Raw genomic sequence first — 21453 nt, 5'->3', positions numbered from 1 at the left:
TACAGGCACATCACAGGTAATGAAATACTTCTCCACAGGTCTGTATTGCTGTTAACTGAATAACATTTGTCACTTGACATATACCTCTGCAATTGCAATTATGGTAAATATTACAACTGGGAAACTAAGGCGCAGGTCGACCAGGCAGTTTCAAAAGCGCACACACTTCTGACCAAGTCCTGCCATGCACACCTCAGTGCAACTGCAAGATGTAGCTCTGTGGTTGCAGAGATAAGAACAATGTGGAAGCCCTCAGTTGTTTCTTTCAGGTCTTATTTTCAAGGAGTATTATCATTGTGCTATGCAAGTTTACCACACATTCATCATTCAAAAATCAAGACTAACAAATGAAAGTGTGATCAAGCCTGGGTAAAGCATTTTGTGTATCTGCATTTTGTAATAGTGCTAAGCTCAGAGAGCAAATAGCTCTGGTAACTGAGATGTTTTTCCTCAGTGTGCTCCAATAAACTCATTTACCTTTCTTCTTTTTTTTCCCCTCCCCTTTTTTCTAAAAAAGAGCTGACGCAAGTTTGTCAAAGGGCGTTGTTGGGGCGTAGCGGCTGTTGATTGGTTCATCTGATACACTCCCATTTGTCTTTAAATCACTGTCCAACTGCTCTAGGTTGCACATGGGCAAACTTTTCATTACAGGTGCAATTCCTAAAAGATATAACCTGCTTAGCAAGCAGGCAAGAGAAACTGCTTGACTCAGAGGTAAACCTAACACTTTTTTTTCTTAGCAATATTTGATTGATGTACTTTAGACACTGGTCACTTCTTTAAAAACTGAGATTTAGAAATGTAATTAATCTGTAAATAGAAGTGCAATGTGAAGGATGGGCTCCTTAAGATTTACTGACATGATAATTTATGTTGGCAAGTATCTTTGGTATTTCTTTAGGAATGAAATTTAGTCATTTGTTTTTTGTACAGCAAATCAAAACCTAAGCAACCAGAGAAGCAGCAAAAGATGTTCAAAACTAACTAGGCAATTAAGAAATGAATGCTTGCTTCCCTTTGCAGCCCTTAGCTAACTTCTGATAATTTTTTTCAAGGCTGTTGATTTACTTAGCTAATGTTTCTGTAAATAAATGAATTTGTGAAAGCAGGCTTTACATTTTAATTGTTTATTTCAGAGTGACAATACTTATTTCATTTTGAAATAGCTGCACAGACAATAATATTATAAACTCACTGTCATAAAGATAAAGAATCTGGCAAAATCTGCTAAATAAGATACCATGGCGGAGCTCACAAATCTTGATACTGCAAAACCTATGGACATGTTAATCATATCTGTGACCTGGCATTATTTGCCTAGTGGTTGTCCATTCTCCTCATGTCCTAACTGCAGACTGGGCAGAAATCAATAACATTGTGAAATCAGGTGCCAAAAATTTCAACATTTTCTGAGTCGTTTCTGAAAACAGTTATTTAATAAAAGATGCAGAACAGTACCCTATATTAAAGAGAAAACTAGTTCTTTAGTAATAGGCCAATCTCTTCTGCAACCAGTATTTCCATTTTAATGCTGTACTATAAGAAAAATCTTTTCTGTTTAGCTAAATGCCTCAGGAGGCAGCAAAACCATGGGTCGTACTGAAGCCAAGTTTAAGGCACACTGTAGGGCTAAGCAATTTCTCTGGTATGTAAACATAAGGGGGAAATGTACTGATTTCAACTAAAGTGAAGGGAAAAGTAGCGGAGAGATCTTCAGTTGCTTCCAAACTTACAAAATTCCTCTCTAAGGAAAGGAATCTGGGCAGATCGCAATGGGTTTGGACGCCTGAAACAGACTTTAGGCATCAAATTCGGAACTCTGAAGCACAAGGTGTTAAATCTCAGGGAAACTAAGGCAGATGAACTTTGGCGTTTCTCCGCCGATATCATGTGCAAACTTCTGGCATGGCCCAGGCCTGCCCGACCTTGGTGGCCATGCCCTGTCACACCGTCACTGCCCTGGTCCCTGGCCGTCACCCAGCAGCAGCGGTTTGGCTGCCACGAACCCCTGTAAGGGTGCAGCTGAGCACCTGTCTGCCAGCCCTGGCGGTGGGCTTGGACACGGCACGGCAGGCAGCTGTAGCATTTTTTTTTAAACAGAGTCAGCTCGTGCATCCCCATTTTTCTGAATAATATCTCGCAAGTCAAGCAGCGAGCCAAAAGGCGCTGGGCTCCCCCATTTCCTCCTCAGGAGAAGGGATGGAAGCTCTTCCCCTTCTAGGTATTCGTGGGGAGCCGACGCCACCTCAACGTCCCTCCAAGCCCTTCAGTATGTGCAGTGTTAGGAACCTGAAGATATGGATTTCTACCAAATAACGACCAGCTCTGCCAAGTTCTGCTGAAGTTCGAAGGTGCTGTTGGTTGCAATTACAGTTATTAATGTTTGCAGGATTCAAATGTAATACCAAGCCTATTTCACAGGTCTCATACTGTGCACATTTATGCCATTGGCTTTCAGCTCATGGTTGCAGACCCCTTGAGCTCTACCAACCACACCCTAAAAAGTGACAACTGTAAGAAACCAGGTTCTCAACAAACTTAATTTTGCCACCTGAGGCTTTGCACCTTCAATAGAAGACTTTTAGGAATTCAAAAATTGAAAAATAAAAAAAATCAATGCATTATGCAGCAATTCCATAGCCTCTTGAGATGATGCCCATAAATCAGATCGCTTGTGTAAATGTTTGACAGGACAATGTCCAGATTATTCTTATGCTGTAACACATATTTCCAGTCAATTTTTGCTCCCATTTCCAAATCATGTTTGCTGTATTACATAGACTTTCCTCCTCAGGCTAATCTCTGTGTAACTTAACTGCTGGCAACTTTTTTGCTTACTTTACTTCTGTTTCCTGACTCTTTGAAGATCTGTATTTTTGGACCACCACTTCTGGAAAAGATGTTTCTCTAACAAGCATTAGGCAGTGCACACAGTGAAGATTTCACCCTTTACCAGAACAGGGCTAAGCACCGTCAGATTTTTCTGCCTAACTTTTACATCACAGATTAAAAATAAACATCAGGAATTGGAAGGACTCTGTTCCTCAGACAGGGCAGCGTCTCTGTTTGAAGACGGTTCTGTGAATGAAACCACAGTTAGGAGGGCTCTGTTGGGGTTTTTTTTAATTATTATTATTATTTGCCTCCTGGAGTTATTCATATCCCAAGAGGGCAGAACTCCCAGCCGCTGGAATGTGAGTGCCGGTGGCTCTGCCGCTGTGCCCAAGTCCCTCGTCCCCTCACGCACAATCCCCGTGCGGCAGCAGAAAGGAGTAAACACAGTCGCTCTCTCTGGTAGGAAATCTCCTAATGCACTGTGATATTGTTTTGGTTTTTTAGTTGCCTGATCTGGGTGCATGTTTTTAGTAAGAAGCAAGGGAGCTGACTTTAATTTCTGGCCTGGGGTCAGTTTTATCCTCCAGGATTGGTATTTAAAGTCTATATTTGCATTTTAAGAACCTGCATTCTAATATTTTGCATTACAAATATGTTTGTAGACATTCTTAAGAACAACGTGTGATCAATTAGCAGGGGACAGTGAAGGTCTGGTCATCGAGCAAGTAACTATACATCCATAAATGCAAAATCAGGAAAAAGGCTATTAAATAATTGCAGGTTTAGTATTATAAAGAGCCAGGCATAGTAATTTTTTGCTGTGGTGTTTTCACATACTGTTATTATCCAGTGCTGGGCTGCATTTAGCATGTGATATTTATGAAAAATGTAATGGTTCCAGCCAGTGTGCCTGATTCCAAGGTAGCAAGTGAAGTGTCAGGAATCTGCAGTCCCAGCTCCAGGTGTGCCAGCAACGTGCTACATGGTCTGTGCTCGCTCCCTTCACCAGTGTGCCCCTTTGTATCCTCAGCTGTGAAACGGAGATATAAAATGCATCAAGTAATAGTTTTGGAAGTGAAAAGTCTCGTAAAACTGCAACATTTCTTGTACAATGTTTTCCTCTTGAAGGTGGGAATGAGCAAATGAATGTGAATGTGTAACTGCAGATAAGACCGTAACATAAAGCTGCTGAAATCCTGGAGGTGAAGTCCTCTTTGTAACTTCAGTTTGGACAGTTTCCTTTGGTCCATATAGAAATGGAGTTGAGTATTTATTCATATGATTTTCAAAAGGCAGGAATTTTTCTAACAAGGGTAAAGATAGTCATATCCATGCACTCATCCTGTGTGAGACAGAGCTTCTTGTCATGAGACAAGTAAGAATTAAGCACAGATATACTGAAAAAACAGAGACTGCTACACCAGAACTGCACCTTCTAATTATTAAAGAGGTGACCATACAGAGATGGTCACCTCTGTCAGATCCCAAAGAAAGGGACAAATCTTCAAAACATTTAAATCTGTGACAACATTAATTTTACAACAAATGATTCAAAGCCCTGAGCATGTCCCTTAAGAGTATGTATGTTTTGAAGCAGTGGTAAGAAAACCCCGATATACTTCTTTCATTTCTAACAGCAAATACTTCTGCATCACCATCCCCTAGAAATTCAAAAGCAGAACTTCAAGAAACTATTTTCTGCTGGCTTTGTGATTTTGCCAGATGCCAGACATCCACTGTGCATCCCATGGCCCCTGCATTCTTCACTATTTGAAGGGAGACAGAAGGACCAAGTGCTGGCATATAAAGGGACATTGTGCTCCCCCAGAATTTTCCCAGTTTGCAACTGTTTCCCTTCTTAATGCTATTACAAAGAACAAACGCAAACCAAATAATTCACACTGTTTTATCTAATTTGTAGAAAACTCTAATGAGTTCTGTTGTGTTTCGTTTGCAGAACAGAGTGTTCTGGCAGTCCCTGCATGGTAGAGAGGACCTGCAAGCAGACGGCACGGTGCTGTTTACCCTGAGGAAGCGAGTCTGTGTGTGCTGGAAAGCGCTGACCGCTCTAATGGATCGCATGGAGCTGCAAAAAGTCAACATCGAACTTGATGATCAGAGCAACAGTGGGGAAAGCCTCGAAGACAACTACACAGAGCTGGTTGATTTGGAAAAGGCAGCAATTAGGAGGTAAGCATTTAAGCGGGAAGGCTGTTCTGTTAAGGCTAGAAAGCAGTAATCATAAAACGAGCTTCACTAATGGCATAAAAACATTTCCCAGGTAATACATTGAAATTAGTATGATTGTTTAGTTATTGTTTTCCCACAGCACCAACCCTCGCTGCTCGGTACTGTGGAGGATGGTGTGCCCAGCATGGCCTGGGTAGCCCAGGTTCCCCTTGCTGGCCACCGCCTGGGGTGACCTCTGCAGCCCTGAGCACCCACTTGGCAACTTCCAACCACTCCGGTCAGATAGTACACATGTAATTAATACACTCTCGGGGCAGTGCAACCTGAGCAGCCTGCCTCTGTGCTTCATCCCAAGGGGGAAGAGGAATGTTTTCCAGGAAGGGTGCGGAGGGCAGGAGCTCAATGCTCCTGTGGGGACAGCCTGCACTCAGGCATCTCCAGCACGACCCACCATAGAACCAGCACTTGGGTGACCTGACGCGAACATCTCAAAAGCAGCCATCAGCCTCCAGCTCTCAGCTTGCTGAACCTCCCCGGCACGTATCTCCAACAGGGCAGTTGCAAGTTCTTTGGATGTCAAGTATGTGCTCAGCTTTAGCACATTGCTGGCAGTAAGGAATTTTTACTTTCCAACATCTGCAATCAGATATAATTTGAAGATTACTGGTTTTAAAACTAAATTCCAAGGCAAAGCAAAGATTTATTAAACATGTCATTGGATATGAGACTCTTACAGGAGAAAAGAGGGGGTTTTTTTCTGAAGGACATTTAAATATTTATTGCAATGTCAAATGAAAGTTTCGATTAATGACAGAAGGCACTGTTTGAACACAATGTGTGTCATAAACCCTATACATATTTTCTTATTTTTCTTTGTGTTCAGTCCATTTACCAGTGATGATGCAGAGAGTCAGAAGTTCCTTACAAATGGATATCTGGGTAAAAAGAAATTGGAAGAATATAATGAAGAATATGTAAGTTTTATCCATTTTTAAGGGTAGTAACAAAATAAATCTCACTGACCTGAATTTTTTTCCAAAAGTTTCAGTAAATAAGTTACTCTGGAGCTTAATCAGCATAATGTTGGCTTAGGAAGAGTAAACACATTTCTAACAGTTAGTGCAGCAAACTCTTTCTGCTGTTTTGCAAGTAAAACTGGGTCTTCACTTCACAAGTAATCAGAAGAATTCCTCAGATTATACTTGGACTTCAGTAACACCTGATCATCTCGCCAGAGATGCACAGCCATGGTGGGTCTGCAGTCATTTTTCTGACAGGAGATTTGGTTCAGGGGAACTTTGTTGCTCCTGTATCAAAGTAGAGCTGGGCCTTAGTGTGTGCGTGCTTGTATTGTTTGTTTCCAGCATCTGTGCAAATGAATCCACATCCAGCTGCATTTCTTTAAAGAAAAGGCATTCATGTTTGGCTTTATAATGCTGAACATTACACACTCAGCACACCTCCAGCTCTTTAAACAACTCCATGTGCAAAGGGAAGCACAGCACCAGTTCCCGGAGTGTGCATGTGAGTACTTCTCTGCTCAGGATTTAATTTTATTCAAAATTTTCATGAACTGGGTACAAAGAAAAGCATTATTTTACTAGTCACATTACAGGCTTTATTAGGATTGATCAAACAAAAACAAACAATACTATTTGTGATTGGAAGCTAAAATTAAGAGCCGTATTTCCCCAATTTCTTTTCCACTTGGTGGCAGATGTGACTCCCTCACACCCCATCCCCCCTCTCCAAGCTTTTTCCCCTTTCCCACTGTCCTGCCTCCATCCTGAGCCACATAGCACTTCTTCTCCTGCCCAGACACACTTCTAGCTCCCCAAGAAGCACATCCTACTTGGAGAAAAACTAAAAAAACAGATGGATTCATTTTTAAAAGCGTCTGAATTTGCTAAATATATAATTAGGAAACCTATTAGATAACAGCATGTATTTCTTTAGAGGCTGGCCAACACAACTGGTTGTGACTATGTCCCATCAGTTACCTGTTGGGGATGTAAACCTCCTCCCCGGTGAGACAAGGGGAGAGTGGGAAGAGGGAAGCATCTACCAGCACAACTGGCCTTGGCAGTAAAAGAGACTCCTTATGGTAACAAGTGTCTGTGGGCTCAGGAACTTTGATAAGGCTCCACCTCTAAGGATCAAGGGAGCAATACAGGGAAAATCAACAATGAGGATAATTATTATGCAAACTAATTGCCATTTTATGTTCTTGATCCCAACAGCATCTGGGCAGAGCTTCCTTTGGAATGTCCTCATTCAACCTCAGCAACGCCATTATGGGCAGCGGCATATTAGGGCTTTCCTATGCCATGGCCAACACAGGAATTATCCTTTTCATGTAAGTACATAGAAAGAAAAGCAAATAAAATATAAGGAGTGAGCTGGAGCTAAAGTTTTTGTGGTTATACAGGTACGTTAAGCTTGGGTTTTTAGTTGAAAAGTTTTGTAAGATTGTCTGCAATAAAAACATTTTAGCTGCACCACAAGGAACCATCCACTGCTGACAAACCTCTTTTTTTTTTCTTTTATTTTAGCCCTGTTTTATATCAGGAACACAACTGTGAATTGATACTGTGCAGTAAAAAAACAGAGGGGAATGACAGTGTACTGGTTCTAAAATAACAACAACAGTCTTCCTTGTTCAGTACTGGAATTCAACAAGGGAAATAAATCACCCATAAAGTATATAATTACATCATCCCAACAATCTAATCACTATGTAGAAATGGAAGAAGAACATTTTATATAGGTCTGAAATAGCAGCATGCTTTGAATGTAAAGACATTCACAGATTTATTCAGATTTCATGGTGCTCCCTCAAGTCTATGTGTACTCAATATGCACAGGTGACAGCAACGGTATGTGGCTGACATTCAGTATCTATACAAAATAGGTTTTGATTGACAGCAACAGAGAGCCATGTTAAGTTTTTTAATCTATGGCTAGCTTTGCAAAATGAGACTGTACAAAAAAAAAAAAAAAAGTTGGTTTTCTTTTTTAAATAACTAGCTTCAGTTTTAACTGAAGCCTTAATTTTAATACCCCATGAGGCTGGAATAAAGCCTGACAGCACTATATGACAACAGGCCATTGTTTCACATTACTGAAATCTAACAAACCTTTAAATCAGGTTGCCTGGCTATTTTTATGTGGCTTCTTTCTTCTGGAGATGATGTAACTACAACGGCAACAGCATTTGAAATGCTACTTGTAGCTTCCAGTTGCTAAGAAACACCTCGTGTTTCGCCAGCAGAAATTTTAACTGAAAATTAATTGTAGATGCAAATGCTGTCCTGGATAAGTACGTCCCAGCACCTGCATTCAAATGGTTTAGATATAGTATTTGCAGATACAGAAACAAAAGACAATTCTAAAATCGACCGCACTAGAGTCTGAAAATTGTAGGAATTTTTTCCTCCAAATTTCTCTGAGCATTTTTTCTAATCAGTATGGCCAGAAATAACTGGAAAGAAGATTGTGATACATCGATGCTTACTAGGGGAAAAAGAATATCTTTGTAATATCTTTAAGTGTCTGCTCATTCACAGGGGTGGCTAAAAAAATCTAATATGAGCCTAATGACATTATCTCTGTTGGCAGTGCTCAAGCAAGGAGTAATGCTAAAGCAACCCTATGGAGTCTTAAACATCAAAAAGAAAGGACGTCTCTACCCCACATCTCATTTTATTTTCTGTCCTACTTCCATACTTTCTGCATGAGAACATTTTCCCTTCTGGTAGAGGAAGGGGTTTTATTTAAAAAGTACAAAACTGTGTGGGGATACTGTTACCTCCATGGCATGCATCCACTTGCCAAAGGTTCCTCTGTTTTCACAGATCATGACGTTAGCATTAGCAGGACAGAAAAATCCCACCTACTAAATGGAAACTGCTGGACATGAGTTCTAATTTAGATGATGCTGGCAGCATTGTCTAAATTTTTGTAATTCCCTGTTCTCATGTTGCCCAAGTGCTTTCGCTCGAAGATCTTCTACAAGGTGAAGGTGGAAGGAGGTCTCCTAAAACTCAGAAGCTCTCCAGAAGTTGCCATTACATCCTCTTGGTGAAAACTATTTACACATTGAACTTCATGAGAATGAGTACATTCAAATTAACTGAGTGTCTCTGATGCCCTGCTTGGGATTCTGATTTCTGCTTTGCCTTGCAGAGTTCTGCTGCTCAGCGTAGCAATAATGTCACTCTACTCGGTCCACCTCTTACTGAAGATATCAAAAGAAGGAGGTACGAGGATCAGGCTGTGACTAAGGTTCCCTACTGCATGCATGTATTTTACCTTGGAATGCAATTAATCAAGTATGTCCAATCCAGTGGCTTATGTTTCTTTTTTTGTTGCTTCTTTTTTTTCCCCCCCCAGGATCACTAATATATGAAAAACTGGGAGAAAAGGCATTTGGCTGGCCTGGGAAGTGTGGTGTTTTCATTTCTGTTACAATGCAAAACATTGGAGGTAAGGGGAACAAGTTTTATGGGAAAAAGTTTTATAGATAAAAGTTTTCTAACTTACAAAGCTTTCTAGAGAACATAAGTGCTTTCCTCTGTTGGGCTAAGAGGCATCAGAGATGTGGCAGGTACAGTATACACTAAATTGTAATAAGGAAGGACAGGAGAAATTCACCTCGCCTTGATTCAGCTATGTGACACTTCAATGCCTGGTGAAAGCTCATTGCCTGGAATCATTCCGTGGCTGTGAAGTGATGGCTTAAATGGCTTGGCTGACTTTGCCCAAGGAGCACGCCATTTCTCTTCATTGACTAGAGCTCAGACTAAACATCATCTGCTTTAACTTAGAAAAGATGAATACTGCCTAAAAGGAAAAGCATATCGTTCTGATTTCTCCGTAAAATAAAGGAGCTCATTTTCCAGCTGAATCGTAGAGAATTTCAGCAACTTTTTGTTTGAATTCATTTTATGCTTGAAACGACAGCTGGGTTGTGATCTCTCTAAGATGCTGAGTCATTAAGAGTGATTGTTGAAAGTATTAATCCACAAAGACATTTCCTGTGAAATATCTATCAAATAATCTCCATCCTCTCAGAACAGGAGACTGCTTACCTACCAACATAAACAGTGGGGGTAGGAATGCACCTTCATGCAGCAAATATTATTTCCTTTTAATAACTTGGGAGAAGCCTTTTAGGAAACTGGAGAACACCATATCTGAAAACTCAGGCGAGCTTTTAATTTTTTCCTGATTTCTTAAGGAGAGGTAGTTGAAATAAAAATTAAACGTGTCATAGGTCCATTAAATGCATGTAGATTATTTTGTGATTTCTCTCTTGGAACTTGGTATTTGTTGCAAATCTCCAGTGACAACTTTGCTACCCAGACAGAGGTGGCTCATCTCTCTCCTGCAAGAGACTTTTTGACTTTGTTCATGAAAGATCCTATTCCACGGCCTTTCTTTCCTTCCTCAAGCCTGGATATCAAATATGGCTGAATTCAGGAAGGAAGTATACTTCCTTGTTGGAGAGGAATAACTGTTCATCTAGTCCAGGGGTTTTCAGCCTCTTATCTAGATTGATCCATAGTCTTCAAAGACCTCTCTGTGGTCAAAGTAAAACAACTGAAAAAAGTATGCCTTCTGGCAGTACATTTAAATGAGATGTATAGAAGTCCACCCTTCCATCAGGAATCTTGATGACCAGGGTTTGGGTTTTTTTTATACATGGAGTAGAGTACTGGAAGAAAGAAGATGAAAACAGAAGGGATAAAGTAGATGAAGATATTTAGAGGCAGTAACAATTACAAAACTACAACAACAGAACATGGATGGACAGTGTCCGTTGCAAAACGAACATTTACAACAGAAAAGCAAAAGGAAAAGTTAACAGTGTAAATTACATCAGAACAGTGATTTGAGCATGTTGTTAATTCAGTAATACCTGTATTGTATTCTAATACTGAATGATAGATATCCTTCAGGACATCCTCATAACAATACCAAGGAAACATCATCTATTTAGTCATACTGTTATTTGAACAAAACTTCTTTATTTTAGCAAAAACTGGTTTCCCAAAACAATGTATTTTTCATGCAGCATAAATGTTTTTTAAAACATATTATTTTTGCTGGACACTGTTTTTTCTGAAAGTGTTTGTTTGTTGTTGTTTTTTGGTTTTTTGTTTCTTTTCAGCAATGTCAAGCTACTTCTTTATTATTAAATATGAACTTCCTGAAGTGATCAGAGCATTCATGAAACTTGAGGAGAGTTCTGGGTAGGTACTTTTGCCTAACCTGGACCTCAGATGAAATTTTTTCACTTTCATGTCAATGATAATGTTTGTTGTTTTTTATTCCTCCTCTTCAGAGAATGGTACCTAAATGGGAACTATCTCGTCATACTCGTAACAGTTGTGGTTATTCTTCCTCTCTCCCTTCTAAAGAGTTTAGGTACGATTAATGCCCCAAATAACCTCATTTCTTATTTCTACTAGGATTGTGAATTTATATGTAGCTGAACTGTATTTTTTTTTATTGCCGCACAGGTTATCTTGGTTATACGAGTGGGTTTTCGCTGACCTGTATGGTTTTCTTTGTCAGTGTGGTAGGTGATTGTTTGGGTATTGTCTCTAAGCAAACACAGAGCCTGTGAACTGTGCAATGCTGTTATATTTCTTACCATGACAATTTAACATGGATGTTAGACTAGCACCTGCAAGCGAATCAGATCAACAAGCCTATTGCTGAATGAAGCCAGAATAAAAAAGATCAGCCTAAAAAACACTTGAGAGGCAGAGTAACAACAAATACTTGCAGGAGAAGCAGAAGTGGTAGCACTTGGTTTCTTGCTCTCTCTCTTTCACCTCTCTCTTCTGTGTGCCTGTTTACATTTGTTGTCATATCATGGATGTAAGTGTAATCTCCCACAGTGGTACTCTTCTGATGACATTGTCTACTCTTTTGTAGGTAATCCTCAAGAAATCCCAAATACCTTGTCCTCTCCCCATCATGGACCATGGGGTTGAAAACTGGACCGCCACCAACAACACAGTGCCAATGCACCTGATCATGTTACCAAATGAGTCTCTCAGTTCTGGTGTGAATTTCATGATGGACAACACCGCTGGGCACTTGCCAGGCCTTGAGGAACCAAAAGATACCTCCGCCAGAAGTGGTGTAGAATACGAAGCACACAGCGACAGTAGTGACATGTGTCAGCCAAAATACTTTGTGTTCAACTCACGGGTAAGGGAGATTCTGTAGAATTTGTCTTTAGTCATTCATACCAGAGCTAACCTGCTGCCTGCCAAAAGTCAGAGGTACAGCGGTGACCATTCTTACTAATGGGAACTTTATTTTACAGACTGCCTATGCAATACCCATCCTGGCATTTGCATTCGTATGCCACCCTGAGGTGCTACCAATATACAGTGAACTGAAAGGGTAAGGTTCTTAAATTTTGTCCCATACTTCCAGTTAACCATACCTAGAGATCACTTTCTACATGTTCTGCCTTGATTGCTCATGTGTAGACACCCACCTGCTGATGGTTTATTGCTTTTCATAGTAAGGAGATACTGGCTTTGCTTTGACCTAATGGTCAGATATCGGTGACAGAGAAACACTGTTCAGATAGAAGCACTGAACAATATTTACTTAGTAAAGAAGGAATCTGGACAATCCTTCAAATTATGTAAAATCTATTGGAGAATATGGTTGCACTGAAACAGATAGTTTTGGTTTCCAATAATATCTTAATGAGTCCTGTGTCGGGGTCAGCTGCTGCTTTTCCTGGGATGCCATTAGTTTGAGTGTCTTACATATATTCTTCACCCAGCCTATTTTGCTTATCAAATATCAAAAATCAAATACACTTGCTTGAATCAGCAGAGTTGATGGTTGGGAAGGGCTAAGAAAATGCATTTGTCCAACAGCAAGGATTGCATTACAGGAGGTTGGGCTGCAAAGCTCAAGGAGGCCAAGACCCATTACTTCCTATTTCAGTAGGCTTAAACTCAGAAGAAAAGAAAATTCTCAGGTGACTTGGGAACATGCTTCCAGGTCCTATAAGCTGAAGATTTTCTAATACAAAATCTTTAACCAAAGGATTTCTAAAGAATGGATTTTACCTGTAGGACATTCTCAAACGTGCAGAACAGCCCTATATAGGTATAAGGGTATGTTCATATAGAACTGACTGAAAGCTCTTGTCTATTACTATTACCAGCCCTAATTTTAGCCACTCCATTTTTTATTTAAAATGCACCATTTGAGACTGATAATATATAAATAATGATATACAAAATAATGTGGCACATTTATTTGTTGTCACTAAGTAAGCAGTAGAAATTGAGTTTCAACACACTTTTATAAGTCTGTGCTGTTCTGCATAATCTGTGAATCTTCAAGTAAAGAGCTCTGTATAACCAATATAGTTGCTATGAACTAACTAGCCAGTGAGGGGATGTCAGTAGAGCTATGACTCTTCAGAATACTTCTTGTACAAATAGAGACTTTATAATAGCGCTGTTACTCTCTTTCTCTCCTACTTCAGTCGCTCCCGAAAGCGGATGCAGAATGTCTCAAATGTCTCCATCACTGGCATGCTCATCATGTATCTTCTGGCTGCCCTTTTTGGATACCTTACCTTCTATGGTAGGTCAAAGCGCTGCTCTCTACAGAATTTCCCTCGCATTTTAAAGCAGGTGAGATGGTTCTACCACACTGAGGCTCAAGTGTTCATGTATTTTCAGTGGGCCTGAATCCAGGTGTAATCGTTATTCAGACATAATACGTGGTTGTGTAACCTCCTGAATAAGTGGTGGGACTTATCCAGCTGCCAGGCCACAGATTCCTCACCCATGAGAGACTCAGAGGCACCTGCTACAGGGACCAGTTGTGCATCTCTTGGTTTTGTGAACTCAGACAACAAGCTACTATAAACTTGGCTCTTGGCAAAAGCCAAGAGGGACTGTATTAAAAATATGCTAGTGCTCAACAGTTTAATGTAACTCTATTAAGTGCTACCCACCCTGGCTCTGACGCCACTAATTCAGCTTCACCTATGCTGAAAAACAAGTTCAAACCATTCTGGTGTAAAAAAAATATGGATGAGCTAGACTAACTGGTAGGTAAACATAGTAGGCCCTGTAATAGCACACGGTTTTATGCGAACACCACCTCTTTTTACCTCGTTAGTTCCTCCGTTAGAGCAGAGAAGTGAATGACAGCACAATCTGCTCTCTGTCGCTGGGGCAAGAGGGCTCTGTCTAAGAGCGAGGACACCTGGGTGGAGGTCGAGGGATCTGTTCCTAGTTCAGTGAGTTGTTTCTTATTTTTGTATCAGAGAAATTATTTTTACATCAGGTTCCACAGCCACTTTGAGCAAGTCGTTTGAGATATTGGAATACAAAGCATCACCTCAGACCTATATTACCCTCATCGTCTCTGAATGATGGACTTGTATTGGTCATGCTGGGAAAATTCCTCTTTCATGCCTAGCCCATAGCATGTATCTGATGACAGCAGCTGGGCCAGAGCTAATCTTATCTGGTTGCGGTGTAAAGATCCTTTTGCATGGAGGGATATTGCTTGGGGGATTTAACTCCTTTCTGTTTCTTTTTCGTAGGAGAAGTTGAAGATGAGCTACTCCATACGTACACCAAAGTGTACACCTTCGACACCCTTTTGCTGTCAGTTCGCCTGGCAGTGCTGGTGGCTGTAACCCTGACTGTGCCTCTTGTCCTTTTCCCTGTAAGTAACAGAGCTGCTGGAGCTGAAATCAGGGCTAGCCCACATATACTCATTGTATGGACTTAGCACAGACAGACTTAAACATAGAGGAAAAGTCAGCCAGAGTTTTTATTTGAGGGGTTCTGTTTTCTCATATGCAGTTTGCACAGACCTTGGGTAGTTAGGGCTGTAAATTTTGAAAGACTTAAATAAATTCATCTTTATAAATAAATCACAAATAAATCAGGAACAACTGCCCTGTCCATCCTTTCTCTTGCTCTCTGTATTATATTTAACAGAGAAGCAGTACTGAAGACTTGGGGATGTGCTGAAATCATAAGATTTCCTAATACAGACATAGGCACCTACTATAGCATCCAAACTAAAGAAAGACCTGTGCAACTCAGTCCACACGCTGTGCAGGACTGACAGACCTGGCTGCCAAGGTAGAGACGTGGAGGCGCTGTGCACATCTTTCGTACTTAAGCCTATGGACAGAGAAGAAAGCTAAGTGCCAGAAAAACAGGGGCAGTCAAGACCCAGCCACATAGTCAGATGCCTGAATAAAGTCTGGAGCTTCTAGGTGCTGTTCACAATTTAAAACACACTATCCACAATAGCAGGGACAGAAGGATAGAGCTAAACAAACTGCTCTGCAGAGGGACTGACCCTCCTCAAGGATCAGTCCACATCTGAAAAACAGACCTCTGGGCCCCTGAACATATAGGACTGTCCCTCATGCTTTCCCTGAGCTGCTACGCAGCAGGGGAGAAAATAGTTGATCCTTGTTTTGGGAGGTTAGTGTGCCATTTGTGTGGCATGTACAGGCCCAGCACCATGCTGTCAGGGGGCTCCCAGCAATCTGCGTCACACCGTAATGTTCCTGTCTGATTAGACCAGTAATCCTGGTGTCCTGTTGCTCTGTTGTCCTAGATGCAAACATGAGCTCTGCATAGGTACTGTTTCCAGGCTTACTGACAAATACCTAAGAGCAGGGATCACCACTCCAGGCTGCCTACTTAAAAAAAAAAAAAAAAAAATCTAATATAAAGCACCCAGAGTGATCAGTCCATCTAGCTTAGAGCACTCTGAGGCTCTGCCTTAAATGTCTTGTTTAAACTAGTAACTAAATACTTAAATTAGTCTTAACTAACGGACCACTGCAAAAGCCTTTCTCTGCCAGATGTAGCATTTGGTATTTTTAACTTTCTGTACAATCATTTTTAGATCTGAATAGTGTGCGAAGGCTTAGCAGTTACATACCACAGCACTAACTGCTCTATTAAAAGAACTCCAGAGAAAATATAATTGGTTTGTAAGCCAGCATACCAAACAATTTTATATAGCCTATCAGGACAGCCAGCTCAGCAGACCTAATTACTGCAAATAAGCAGTATATATACGTGTATATATATATATACACACATATATACATAACCACTTTTTTATGAACATTTGTGTTTTCTTAAAGTAGCCAGAGCTTAAATTGCATTGCTTAAAAAAATAATTAAATATAGGTCTATGTATCATTAGTCAGTGTAAAACTTAAGTTTGATAGCTTCATTTTAAGGATTATGCCACAGGAGGAATAATGCACAAGATATAATAAGTGAACATGAATGCAAGCAGCAGTTCTTTGGTGGAATAAAGCTGCTTTGCACCAACTCAGGGACTGCGCAAAATTTTTGCAAGCTGTCTCATTCTACATAATATTGGCTCACATCAACCTGAAAACCACAAAATGCAAAATTCATGCTGTGGTTTCAAATGATGGGCTCCAAATCTGACAGAACCCTGTACATTTATTGAATTGACAAACTCATCCAGAAACAGTTGCTTGTATTTTAAAACAACCAAACAGAAGTGGGGTTTGAGCTTTTTTCAGTGTAAAACCATTTTTGTTCATCTTCTACATTTCAAGTCTTTTAAGTTAGTCACAGTACTTCAGAGTAACACCATCTCCTGCCAACAAAAGGATTTGTTGTGACCTTTCTCCTACTTACCATCTTCGTTCATGAAAAAGCAAAAAAAGTGTCATGTGAGAAAGTCAGCAGAGCAGAAAGTATACTCTGCAATAGCTTTTAGGATTATAATTTCCAAGTGGCCTTGAAAAACATGCTTTTATTTTGAGAGATATATGTATGTATATGTACGTATTTAATGAAAGTAAATCAACAGCTTGCACTTTCTCTCACAAAAGTAAATGACAGAACTCCTGTGGGATTTTCAGAGGGATCAGGTTCAGGCATACAGCAACTCATATTTCATCTGTGTATTTTTTGCCTGCTGATTAGTATTCGTAGCAGGAGTTTCTTTGTGGATTTTTTTGCTGATATTAGCATCTTTCAGTTGAACAGATTTCATGTCCCTGATTTTACATGCTATTTACTTGACTTTCTTCTACACTGCAAATATTTGAGTTTCTGCATTAAACTGTGAACCCAGCTCTCAAAAACCTACATCAGAGTGAGATTACATTAAGGGAATCAAAAACTGAAAACACATTTCTTCAGTCATAATTTCTCACAGCAAAAGTAACTAGCACAGATCATTTTAAAAAGTGAAAAGCAAAGATAAATTAATTGTTGTTTTACTTTCCCTGCTGGTTTTCATCTTGCAGATCCGTTCTTCTATCAGTGCATTGCTGTTTCCCAAAAGGCCATTCAGCTGGATAAGACATTTCCTGATTGCAGCAGTGATTCTTGCTTTTAATAACCTTCTTGTAATTTTTGTCCCGACCATTAAAGACATCTTCGGATTTATTGGTAGGTTTCATAAATATTTTTGGTTTACTCTGTTGATCCTCTGCACAACATATTTACTTTTATGGACTGAACAACAGCCTCAGTTCATGTCTTACAGTAGAATAATCTAGTTAAAAGGGAAATAAAAATCCCAAAGAGGTGACATACAAAGCTAAATGCTACCCAACTTCGTTGCTACCTTGAATGAGGCACAAGGAATCCAAAAAACCCAGTATAAAAACTGGTAAGAAATTCCCATTTTGACAAAATGGGCACTTAGTGCATGTGGAGGTGAGGCAAATCACCTTTGATTTTTGAACATCTATAGCCTGGACAAAATGTATTGGCTTCCAAACCGTAATGTTAGAAAAAGGAGAAAAGTGGCACATTTCTTTTGACATTCACAGTTCTCTCCCTACCTCTTCCTTTTAGTTGGTTTTGGCCTCTGACCAAAAAGCCTCCATGCTCTGAACTGCTTGAGGATTTGGGGATGGGGATGCAGATGCCCTTGAGAAAGATGCCTCCATGGCATTTCTGCCTTTTCCATATTTTATACTCCACACAGGCAGGTGGTTTGCTCCTCCCTGCCTTTTACACCTGGGCCACCGTGCTGGGCTGAGGAGAGGAGTGGAACAGGCACTGTTCATCCACCCTCTTTTCACCACCTGCCTTCCAGGGTTGTCATGCCTTGGGAGTGCCTGTTTGTCCTCACTTGACCGGTGCACATGCATACATCCGAATCACAGGCAGCCACACTGGTTTGAACAAATCTTTCAGTAACAAGTGCCTCTTTGGACCTCAAGCACTCAAATAAGTGTTTGGACATCTACAGCTCAGCATGAATGCTGTCTACAGGGAGAGCCCTTTGTGCGGCTGGGCTTGGAAAAGCAGCTGCTTCCCCACGAGCTCTCTTTTGGAGGTGCACCATGCTGCTGATGTGTCAAATGGCACAATACTCAGCTCTGCTTTCTCTTACAGGTGCCTCTTCTGCTACAATGCTGATTTTCATCCTCCCTGCTGCCTTTTACCTGCGACTCGTTGAGAAGGAGCCCCTGAGGTCTCCCCAGAAGATCGGGGTAAGGGAGCTGGCAGCAATTGCAAAAGGAAGGGTGGGAGGGTGTGTGCTTTCCACTGGTCACAAGTACTCAGCCCTTTGACTTGCAACACCTGGCAGCTGATCACATATCATAGTGTCTCACCCAAAATACAGGTCAGGCAGTGAGATTCAGCTTAGTGTGGAGAGCCAGGCTTCACAAGCCAAAGACTTTAGGGCCCAACTGCTACGGATACGCAATACAGTCTAGGTTAAAGTGTGTCTTAAGACGCCAGAAAAAGGCATTCATTTAATCCAATCTAGTCTCTAGTTAACACCTGTACTTGCACAAATATTGCCTAGACAGTGTATAAAGAGCTGTTGGTTCATGCTAGAAGGCAAGCTGTGGATTAACAGGAAGAGTTGAGGTCAAGGTTGAGAAGGAATTTGTACTGCAAAGATAATTAAGTAATAGAGAGTTGCCCACTGAGATAGATCCCTACACCTACAGGAGACATAAATGAAGGTCTATCATTTGTGTCGTGCTGGATTGCCTGTCATCTTGAACATCAATAGCTGTCTGCACATTTAACAGTATCACCAAGGAGATGTCCTTTGAAAATTTAATCAGATAAGTTATTGTTGAAATATATATGCAGGCACATAATATTAACAGATGAACATTTATAGATCTATGTACCTGTTCACAAAAACATGGAAGTTCAACCAATACAAACTGCAAGTATTAGAGAAAATATTTATGAGATTATTTCTGAGGGTGATTTTTGGAGTTGTTATTATTATAGAGAGACTACGAATATTTGTTCATGCCTTTTTGTTCATTCTTCATGTTGTTGTGTGCTAGGCACATCTAGAATTTCACATCCTGAGCTGAGATCACATACAATATTCATCTTTGTGTTGCAAGGCTGAATATTGTTAAGTGTGGACAGATTAAGGCAAACTAAAGCTCCACTAAAGAAAACGGGGAATGTAAGCATCTGAATCACTTGAATATATACAGAAATTGCGTCAGAGAAGAGAGATAAGTTTACCTGTTTGTCTAATAAGGATGGAAAGGATTAACTCTGAAGCTGTTCTTGATATCAGAGACAACGATCATTCGTTGAAAACTGGTCATATAAAAAAAAAACAAACCTATTCCTCTGTTTTATTTTGTACTATTATTCATAATAATAAAGTGGGGGTTTTTCAGGTCTAGTCTTATAAAGCCTGGCTCTCTTGGGCTGAAATTCACACATGACTAACTTTGATTCATGTAGCCCTGTGTAATATTATTACTTGGGCTACAGAAAGGACCCAAACTCGGACACTGGGTGTTACATATCTGTGGTTCCAGTGGGACAGTCTGTGAACTACAGTCTGCTCAGTCACTTGCTCTATTAATACAATTTCGTGTTCCAATTGCAGGCTCTGATTTTTCTCATACTTGGCATAATCTTCATGTTTGTGAGTATGACTCTTATTTTAATGGATTGGATTTACAATCCCACAAGTTCCAGACAACATCACTAACCTGTGGAGAAAACTGAATGCTTTTTATACTATAAATATTTGTATTGTGTGCTCCAGAGGACATCTAAATGGAACTGTTATTCCTAGCTAGTAACTGCAGTATTCTGAAGACAGTTTCTGGTAAGGTTACTAGATCCCAATGGAGTTTACGTCATCCTTTTCAATAAGGATCATTATTTATGCATTAGGAACCTGATCTCAGCATTTCTGGCCAGGTGAAATGCAGTGTGTGGTGTGGATGCTTTCTGTTTTCCAAACCAAAATAACTGTGTACATAGTTCTCAAAAATAGCTTGGTATCGCCCTTTTCAACCTCTCCCATCATGCTAATAACCACAGTTCCTAGAGCCCTGGAAAGGTAATGGCCGGAAAACCAGCTGGTGCCTTGTTTTTGACCTGAAGCTTGTGGGAGCTGCTGCCCAGCTCCAAGAGAAAGGGTACAGTTTCTGTAGGGGATCTGAAAGGCGACTGCTCCCTACCAACCTGTCTATCAGAAAGATGATGGCCTTGACAAGCCAGTGGACAAAGCTGAGCATCCGATTTGTTGCCCAAATTTGTCGCCGTTCGCTGGTGACGGCTGTCATACAGAATAGAGCTCTCTGGCACAGACTCTGTGCTGGGGCATGCACTTGAAGAACAGTTGAGCATCCGTGTTTTGTTGTTGAAGATGCCTGTGTTGGAAACATCAGGCATATCTGCTGTGGGTTTTTATGGTTCTATTTACTTTTTTTAATTCTTGTGTGAGCTTGTGTCACTGAACAAGTTGTGTCCTCCATAGAAACTTGTCTTCCATTTTCACAGGAATTTAAGGAGACCATAAGGTGTGGCAAAATACCCTATCCAGTATTGTTCGGTACTTGTGTATTTGATAAATGTTCAGTGCAGGAAACTGTAATTTGCTATATATAAAAATATATGTATTTATGTACGTAATTTTTTGTTTTCCTCTAGTTATAAAAATGTTACTCCTTGGCAAATGATTTTTGAATTTTTTTTTATGTGTCACTGTGTTTTCATAGCCACACACTTCATATTGTTTTGGAGAAAACATATTGGATTGGTGGGTTTGTAAAAGGTTCATTTGTTTTTCAATAGCATTTGAAATATATCTGTAGCAAGCCCTAACTGTTACCTGTGTAAAAACACATTCAGATGTTTACCTCTTATGTTACAATAAATTGCAAGATGTTTTCCTCTTGAGAATTTTTAGTACGTGACTCAAAGTTCTGTATTACCATTGTACACTACAAATTTGGGTAACTTGCTCAGTTGCTGTAACTTAGCTTGTCTATGCATATGGTAGCATTCAACAACATACATATTTAAGCCATGCAAAGGAAAGGGTGTTACTGGCAATATCAAGTGTATCATGCTATGCAGCTGCACAAGACAAAAAAAAAAAAAG

At 40.3% G+C, this 21453-nt stretch overlaps 1 protein-coding gene across 4 annotated transcripts in view; it reads left to right on the top strand.

Annotated features, from left to right (window-relative positions):
* SLC38A4 (solute carrier family 38 member 4) overlaps positions 1-21251 on the top strand; it is a 33187-nt gene extending 11936 nt beyond the window's left edge. Inside the window, exons 1-16 of one of the 4 annotated variants that reach the window (XM_065626959.1) lie at positions 640-714; positions 4793-5025; positions 5909-5999; positions 7266-7381; positions 9211-9284; positions 9418-9510; positions 11198-11279; positions 11372-11454; positions 11550-11608; positions 11971-12249; positions 12368-12447; positions 13559-13659; positions 14633-14757; positions 17357-17501; positions 18459-18556; positions 19945-21251. In XM_065626959.1, the coding sequence (XP_065483031.1) occupies positions 4907-5025; positions 5909-5999; positions 7266-7381; positions 9211-9284; positions 9418-9510; positions 11198-11279; positions 11372-11454; positions 11550-11608; positions 11971-12249; positions 12368-12447; positions 13559-13659; positions 14633-14757; positions 17357-17501; positions 18459-18556; positions 19945-20049 (1650 nt within the window). In that variant the 5' untranslated portion in view covers positions 640-714; positions 4793-4906 and the 3' untranslated portion in view covers positions 20050-21251. Of the gene's footprint in view, positions 1-639; positions 715-3195; positions 3295-4792; positions 5026-5908; positions 6000-6389; positions 6550-7265; positions 7382-9210; positions 9285-9417; positions 9511-11197; positions 11280-11371; positions 11455-11549; positions 11609-11970; positions 12250-12367; positions 12448-13558; positions 13660-14632; positions 14758-17356; positions 17502-18458; positions 18557-19944 lie in introns of those variants that run through there. The other 3 variants (XM_065626960.1, XM_065626958.1, XM_065626962.1) reach the window with 3 other exon arrangements.
* The last annotated feature ends 202 nt before the right edge of the window (positions 21252-21453 follow it).

The sequence above is a fragment of the Caloenas nicobarica genome, chromosome 1, assembly GCF_036013445.1.
Source record: "Caloenas nicobarica isolate bCalNic1 chromosome 1, bCalNic1.hap1, whole genome shotgun sequence".
NCBI lineage: Eukaryota > Metazoa > Chordata > Aves > Columbiformes > Columbidae > Caloenas > Caloenas nicobarica.
The sequence above is the reverse complement of the archived record's forward strand: the minus strand, read 5'-3'. Positions and strand labels throughout refer to the sequence as shown.